Source organism: Sinocyclocheilus rhinocerous, unplaced genomic scaffold (genome assembly GCF_001515625.1).
Source record: "Sinocyclocheilus rhinocerous isolate Xijiao unplaced genomic scaffold, SAMN03320098_v1.1 scaffold1422, whole genome shotgun sequence".
NCBI lineage: Eukaryota > Metazoa > Chordata > Actinopteri > Cypriniformes > Cyprinidae > Sinocyclocheilus > Sinocyclocheilus rhinocerous.
The window spans coordinates 734,949-743,853 of NW_015623657.1; the positions used below are offsets into that span (position 1 = coordinate 734,949).

General features: G+C 36.7%; 1 protein-coding gene across 1 annotated transcript in view; it reads right to left on the reverse strand.

Moving 5' to 3' along the window:
* Positions 1–773: 773 nt before the first annotated feature.
* Positions 774–8,905, reverse strand: part of LOC107717851 (type-1 angiotensin II receptor A-like) — a 19,115-nt gene continuing 10,983 nt past the window's right edge. Inside the window, exon 2 of the mRNA XM_016524770.1 lies at positions 774–2,208. Coding sequence (XP_016380256.1) covers positions 1,054–2,100 — 1,047 coding nt within the window. The 5' untranslated portion in view covers positions 2,101–2,208 and the 3' untranslated portion in view covers positions 774–1,053. The remainder of the gene's footprint in view (positions 2,209–8,905) is intronic.

The following is an 8,905-nucleotide window of genomic DNA, read 5'->3' on the forward strand; positions in this document are numbered from 1 at the left end:
ACATATCCAAAGTATGTGGAGGGAGCCAGTGTTGTGCTAACAATTTTTTGGCAGATGTCAACCCGGCAAGCCAAATCATTTTTTGCAACTTAGAAAAACTCAACGCAGAATTGTCATTCAATAGTAATACAGCAGGGTTCACCGGTATAGGGTACTCAATAATTTTTGATAAGGTAGTACATACTGCATTCCAAAATATTTTGACCTCTTCACATTCCCACATCATGTGGAAAAAGGTTCCAAGTTGTTGATCAGAACAGTTATTGCAGAAGGGGCTGAATGAAGAGTCAATACGATGTCTTTTCAGTGGGGTCCAATAAGTTCTGTGACAAAAGTTAAAATGAATCAGTTGGTGATTTGGATTTCTTGATGAAGTAAAAACGTTCTGCCATGTTCTACCCCAGTTCATGATATCCTCATCAAGTTCACAATATTAATCTGCATTCTTAAAGGGAACCCGGGGTATTAAGACTTGCATTGGTTAATATGACGTAAATTATGTCTCTTACATAAATCTTTCATTGGTTTTATAATACTTATTTAAATAAGAAACATCATTTACGTTATATTAAGCCATACGAGTCTTAATACCCGGCGTTCCCTTTAAATGTGTCAGACCACAAATAATGACCTGAAAAAGAAAACTTACCAAAGAAGCAGACCGTTAGTTATAGGTGCTAACTTATATTGGCATAAACAATATTATTATTTTTTTTTATGTTCAGTTTTCTCTGCCGTCATGAAGTAGAATCTTACCAAGTAGGTTGGTTAAAGTGAATATATTTATAGCAGAATAACACATCTTGGTTAATGGCACTGACATTTGAAAACAGTTATATCGCCCCCCTTGTAACATACAGTAACATAACATACAGTAACTCATGTAACTACTATAATTAGCAGAACTGTGCTTTAGCAGTGCATTGGCCATGTATGTTGTCGGCTGATCAAAAATATCTTGTAGTACCATTTAAAATCCCAAAAAAGATAAATACAGAATTTCAGCTATGCCTTTTGCACTTAAGACGTCTTAACAGTGGATGTTGAATCGTTCTAGGAACTTGTTGGTTTGAGCAGACCAGAGGTACAATGGGAATTGACATTCATCTTTGAACTAATGCTAAAGTTATTGATAGATTGTCCAGACCCACATCCAAGTAATCTCAGTAGGTTCTTGTGAAAGTTGTGTCCAACAAAGCCATAAAGAATGGGGTTTATAGAACTGTTTAAATAGGAGATGCAGATGGTAAACGGCATGGCTGTGTCAATAACATCCAGTGTTTGGCAGTTTTCCACCACGCCAAGCGTGGCCAGCAGCTCGATGAAGTGGAAAGCTTGGTGAGGAGCCCAACAAACAAAGAAAGCTAGCACAGTAGCGGCTATCATACGTAGAGTTTCATCTTCCCGAGAGCGAACGCTTTTCCTCAACAGACCCCTGGAACCCAGAAGTGCCCGACCGATCAGGCAATAGCAGGTAATGATGACAAGGAAAGGCACAAGGAAACCTAGCACACTTTTTAGCACGCTAAGGGTAACAAGCAAGTTAATCTGCTCACTGCGGTGCCACACAGCGCACAATGTAGAGTTCCCAATGTCATACACATCCCGGCTTAGTGCAGTAGGTGCACTGAGGAGCAAGGCAAACAGCCATATGAGTACACATGTGAGGTTAGCGTAGAAAAGTGTGCGCTGGCGTCTGGAGCGCACCGGATGTACGATCGCAAGATATCGGTCAATGCTAAGAGCGGTGAGGAAGAATATGCTAGTGTAGAGGTTGAAGATGACCAATCCGGCACTTGCCTTGCACAGGAAGGTGCCAAACGGCCAATGGTAACCCATAGCTGTGAAAGTGGCCCACAAAGGTAGCGTGATAAGGAAGGTGAGGTCTGATATAGCTAGATTGAGCACAAACACGTTTGCTACTGTCTTCAGCTTCATGTAGCGGTAAATGACAGCTACCACCATGCTATTGCCAATGATCCCGATGACGAAATTGCATCCGTAGACAACAGGGATGAAGGTGAAGATGAAGCTGTGTCTTCCAGACATACCGCAGTTCACATGGAGGCCCTCACTCATTCCTGATGTTTTGTTCTCCATTTTTGGTCCCCAGTTGTGGTGATTATTTGACTACAAATGGGCTCCGCTATCCACAGGGTGTGTCTGCACTAACCAACACCAGCTTTGGGGTAAAGGCCTCACTGACACCTATAAAGGAGAAAACAAAAACATCAGCCACAGTCCAGAGGAAGAGGCAACATTACCACAGGCCGTGATGCATGAGCATGAAAGAGCTCCCTCTCATTAAGTCCTACAGATTAAAACTGTCCTCACTGATCATGCTACTTCTGCTAAATAAGATGCCATTAAAAACAGATGCTTGCTGACTCAGCCCTTTGAAATTGCACTTATCTGTCCACCTGGAACCCCTTAAAAATGCTCTCTGAAATTGTACAGTTTCTCACGGTCATGGAAAACATTTAAAAAAAGCTCAGGGAATCCGTCTGTCTATTGCCCCCCAATTAATGAGCATTGTTACAGATACAGTAACACATACTGTAAATTGTATGTTTAACAGAACTTTGATTTGGCAGCACATTGGCCATTTTCTGAATGGCCCACAGATTATTTTAATGAACATACACTTAGTTATACTTAGTAGTTTTACTCTGATAATTATTTAATTGGCTAGATACTACTTAAGTTCAGAGGTATTCATTTACATTGTAGTGAAACATCATGCTTTTTACATTTTCTCAAATGAGAATCAGTTTTTCCTTGACCATCACTCAGTAGGTTATGGGTCAATTCGGTCAGATGCTAAAAAGCTAGTTAGCTAAATAAATAAATAAAAAATGCACTGTTAAGTCAAATGTTTATGAAAACTATTTAAAAAAAATGCAATGAATGAATTGAGAATAAGTGTTTCATTTTCAGTTGACAGAATTTGCACATCACACACATGTATTTCTATTTAGTTGTGCTTTTGGTTATGTAGATCATGCCACATACAAAAAAAAAAAAAAAAAAGACACAAAATTGTACTTTTGTTTCAAGCCTGTTCTAGTTATAAAGAGAAAATGCTGCTATTTAAAATTAATAGCATATTAGGAAATGGTTTTGTCCCGTATCTCAATAATGAGTTTTGAAGCTTGCCCTCTCAAATGAAGGGAGCATGGAGGCTCTGAAAGTCACATTGGGATCTTGCAATGTGTCTTTTTATTGAGAAACATGTGCATACATATGGAAATCCATCTAAAAATTATTATCAGTATTCACACAAACAAATGTAAATGTCATGGAAGAGTCATGGACATTCATTGCTCATAGTCAGGGTGCCCTGTTATCAAAGTGTGTGTCTTGAACATAAGCAGATGGATGGAAACTGTTACCTGCAAGTGTTAGCTACAGCAGAACGTGTGCTCATGAAGGTGGCATGGCAGTAAACGTGCTTTTCTAACTACACCATTAATTGATGTAGGAGATCAAGAGAGAGAGAGAGAGAGAAGTGCATTAGAGCATTGCAGAGTTGTTATGTTTCATACACAGTGTGCTAAAAGAAGGAGCTCAGCATGAGAATTTTTAATCAGCACACACTTAAATAAACAGGTCACCAGGGGTCTAGGCTGTTGAAAGTGCCTTTGAGAAAATCAAACCTGTTTGTGGTTAAAAAATGAGCTTGCTGCTACCAGGATAGAATGAGGAAAAATTATCCATTTAGAACTTTGTTTATTAATGTCTAAATCTATAATAATGAAATGTATTCTGCATAATTAATTAACTATGGCAATATGAGCTTTATTTTGCCACAAGGGGGCACACTACATGGTTTCAGCTGCACATTTAAGCAGAATCCAAATACAAACTAGGGTTGTGCATTAAATCAAAATTTAAGAACCGGTTCCCTTTCATTTCAACCTCATAGAAAGAGGAATTTACTGTATGCACTACAAGTCAAAGAAAGGTCTGCAACATAACTGATTTCAACTAATTTTGCAAACAAATAATTATGTTCCCTGTTAAGGTTATTTCCCCCCCTTAAGTTAGATTTCTCTATATTCAGGAATATTCTCTATATTCTAACTTTAAAACCTATATCATTTGGTTTGGGTCCATTTTTAAGAATTATACATTATATTAATTATAATATCATTAATTGTATAACCTAGAGCATTTATGGAACTGACAGTTTCATCCGTCATGGTCCAAAAGCTTAATTTATTCAATTAAATTTAGTAATTTAATAATCCATACTTAAAATTTAGTAATTCATACTTAAAATTCATACTTAAATATAAATAAGTATTAAACATTAAGAAAAACTTGCAGCAGTTATACAGACTTTCTTCAGTTTAATTTCTACATTCTAAATTATTATTTTTTTTATTTCTGTACATTCAAATTCAAATAGCAAATTGAGGAATTGAATTCAAAATTCAGTTTTAATCTAATTATGAATGGTGCACAAACCTTCGATGAACATACACTTTTGCTAAATTATTTAATTTCATAAAGTATTTCAAACTACAGATATAATTATGTAGCTTGTTTCTCACCTCATTTCAAAATAAGGGATTTAATTGTAATGTAAAAGGCTTTATCAATTCAATTCTGAAGGATGCACAACCCTGTCAGAAACATAATATAAAACACCTAAAATATTGAATTCAATTACTTTGTTCAGAAAAAAATCCCATTCATCACTCTGTCACCATACAATTCTTCTTTTACTCGCCTCACATTTTAAGCCGTTTCATTTATATGTCAAATGAATGTGGGTTTCTTTGGTTTCACAGTCGAGGCATTTTTAAAAGCATGCATTCTTCTGTAAAAGCAACATCCATATCAGTTGCAGATGTGACGTTCATTGCGAGAGGAGCACAACGTTGGGGTGCCAAGGGTAACAGGATAATGAAATATCACCCCTGCATTTCTCCTCCTCAGGCCTGGTGCAGTAAAGCAGTTCCGCACATGTCAAAATTTGATTTAGTCCTGTTTTCTTTTTTAAATGAGTGTAACAGTAGGCGGCTGTAAATTTGACTGTATGGGAACACAGAAGCTAAATGTGCAAGACTAGCTCACTTTTAGTTGTGCATGTGTTCCCATGCTGTTTTTTTCTGGATTCGCTTTGATAACATGATTACTGAGACACATTACTGAGAATCAAGATTCATAAATACCTGCAACAAATATTGTTGCAAGTCATGTCAGAAAGATCGTATTTATGAGTTGAACTCGCATGAACGCCACCACAAAGGCATAACTATGAGTGGGGAAACTCAGAACTTTCTTTAAGCCAAAAGTTTCTTAGTAAGGAGTGTGTCAGTGAGAAAAGTTTGTATGCAATGGGTGCAGCGTCGACAGGAAATTTGTTGAAATTAATGAAATTATAATTTTTGTATTTATGCTGCATCTAAATAAATTGATTAAAAACAAAAATGCATGGGTGCACGTTTTTTTTTCCGTCATTTTGTAGAAGCAGAGTTTGAAAATCTTGTTGAAAAAAGATGCATCACCATCTTGTTGTGAACATAGTGACTTTCCAACTCGTAAATACCAACTGCCCAGGAGAACTTGAACACCGTACACAAACAAAAGAGCACAAAATAGGAACACACAGCACCAAAGTAACTGCTCTTAAAGGGATAGTTCACCCCAAAATGAAAATTTGATGTTTATCTGCTTACCCACAGGCCATCCAAGATGTAGGTGACTTTGTTTCTTCAGTAGAACACATATGATGATTTTTAACTTTAACCGTTGCAGTCTATCAGTCGTATAATGCATGGCAATGGTAACAAAATCTATGAGAGTAAAAAAAACATGCACAGACAAATCCAAATTAAACCCTGCGGCTCGTGACGACACATTGATGTCCTAAGACACGAAACGATCAGTTTGTGCCAGAAACCGAACAGTATTTATATCATATTTTACCTCTAATACACCACTATGTCCAACTGCCTTGAGCGCGCGCACGGCATCCGGTGCGTGAGGTGTGTACGCACTCTGGCGTAGTTTACGCAAGCGCCGGAAGTGATCTCTCGCGCGTATACATCACTCATTGTTTACACAGTGCACAAACATTGTAGGTACGACGGCTAATCAAAATGGTACTTACTTGCGCTTATCCGGATTGTACAAACCGACTTAAAACTAAAAGATTACGTTCTCTCGCGCGAACTCATTCGGGAGTGGTGACTTTCCACGTATTCCCAACTTCTGAGCCTGCTCGCCTGAAGTTATGGTTGATTGCTCTTCGGCTGGATATCAACACACCCATTAAAGTAAACTACGCCAGAGCGCGTACACACCTCACGCACCGGATGCCGTGCACGCACCCAAAGACAGTTGGCCATAGTGGTGTATTAGGGATAAAATATGATATAAATACTGTTCGGTTTCTCGCACAAACCGATCGTTTCGTGTCTTAGGACATCAATGTGTCGTCACGAGCCGCAGGGTTTAATTTGGATTTGTCTGTGCATGTTTTTTTTACTCTCATAGATTTTGTTACCATTGCCATGCAAAGACTGATAGACTGCAACGGTCCCTTGTGCATGATTTATCAGCGAAAGTTTTTTTTTTTTTTTTGAGGAATTTTCCAATCAATATTTTATTTAAATTTATTTTTATATAATTTATTTGAAATGTATTTTATTTTATTACAATTGATTTAATTTATATTTACTTTAATCCATAATGTCCACATTTTTTCTCATTCAAGAAGCAGTCTCCCGTCGATATACGCCAAAACAGAGAAAATGATTGAAATTTTAGTTTCCTAAAAGTCCTGTCCTACATTTTTTCTCATTTGAGAAGCAGTTTCATTTGGATATGCACTACAATATAGAATAAAAGTCATGCTGATTTTGAATACAAAAAAATAAACCATCCCTAATTGTACATGACTCATCAAAACAAAACAAAAAATGTAATGTAAACAAAATGTAAACAAAATTTACGTTCCGCCTCTACAATGACTAAGTTCTTATTTTTTTAAATCTTCATTTCCAATCACCTGTCACACAGAAACCACTTTTCACAATCCAATCGATATTTTATGTATTCATTTATTCATTTTATATTTACTTTAATATTTTTTTATCATGTTTTGTTCTGAAATGCATCACATGCCAGAAGTCAAATGGCTTTTTCATCTTGACTAAACAAGAATATTTATTTCCCTCATAGTCCAATAAAAGCTGCACTCTTTGGCAGTAAAAACCCATTGAAAACCAGCCGTTGAGTATATATACCAAAGGTTTTAAAAATACAACTGTTTCTTTAAATAACGCACACAGTGGAAGTGTAAAAAGCGTTGGTTTAAAGAACATTAGAAGTGTGACGGTTGAGTTCCTGTCTGCGAGGGCAGAGCGCCAGAACAGAGGAGAACAGTAGAAGACTGTGTGAGAACCGTGACTCTCTCCAGGGGCGATTCTAGGATTTTCATTTTAGGGGGGGCTCAGCCCCCAGTGAGGGTATGATAATAATAATAATAGCCTAATAAAAATAAATAAATAAATAAAAAATAAAAATAAAAAATAAAAAATAAATAAAATAAATATTTACTCTGTGACCATATAATTTATAATTTACTCGCCTCATATTTTAAAGCGGTTTGATTTAAATATGTAAAGTGAATGTAGGTTTCTTTAGTTTCACAGTCGGGACATTTTAAAAGCATTCATTCTTCTGTAAAAGCAACATCCATATCAGTTGCAGATGTGGCATTCATTGTGAAAGGAGCACAACATCAGGGTGCCGAGGGTAACAGGATAATGAAATATCACCCCTGCATTTCTCCTCCTCAGGCTTGCTGCAGTAAAGCAGTTCCGCACATGTCACCATTTGATTTAGTCCTGTTTTCTTTTTTAAAAGAGTGGAACAGTAGGCGGCTGTACATTTGACTGTACAGAGAACACAGAAGCTAAATGTGCGAGACTGGCTCACTTTTAGTTGTGCATGTGTTCCCAAGCTTTTTCTCTGGATTCACTTTGATAACATGGGAACACATTACTGAGAATCAAGATTCATTGAAATACCTGCAACAAATATTGTAAGAAAGATCGTATTTAGGAGTTGACTCACAAGAACGCCACCACAAAGTCAAAATTATGAGTGGGAAACTCAGAACTTTCTTTAAGCCCAGAGTTTCCTAGTTGGGAGTGTGTCAGTGAGATTTGAGATGCAGTGTCTGTATTGACGGTAAATTTGTTGAAATGAATTAAATTATTATAATTGTCTTTAAGTTGCATCATAAGCACACGGATGCACATTCTTTATTTGTCATTTTTTTGAAGCAGAGTTCGAAAATATTGTTGAAAAAAGATGCATCGCCATGTTGTTGCAACCATAGTGACTTGAGCACACTTGATGTCTTAATTAAGACTTTCCAACTCGTAAACCTCGAACTGCCCAGGAGAACTTTAACACACCGTACATAAACACATAAGAGCACAAAACAGGAACACACAGCACCAAAGTAACTACTCTTAAGCTAGACAATTTGATAATAATCGTAATTGTTTCTCCCAGACGGCAATTATCTTAAATAGAGAGCAAATGGAAACTTTAAATGGAGACTGTAAAAGTCAGAAATGCACATTTATATTAGTTTGCCATATATATGACACTTAAAAGAGAAGCGTTGTCCAACAAAAGAGGACATTTGTGACCCTGGACCACAAAACCAGTCTTAACTGTCAATTTTTCGAAATTTAGATTTATACACCATCTGAAAGCTGAATAAATACGCTTTACATTGATGTAGGAAAGGACAATATTTGGCCGAGATGCAACTATTTGAAAATCTGGAATCTGAGGGTGCAAAAAAAATCTAAATATTGAGAAAATCGACTTCAAATTTGTCCAAATTAAGTTCTTAGCAATGCATAATACTAAT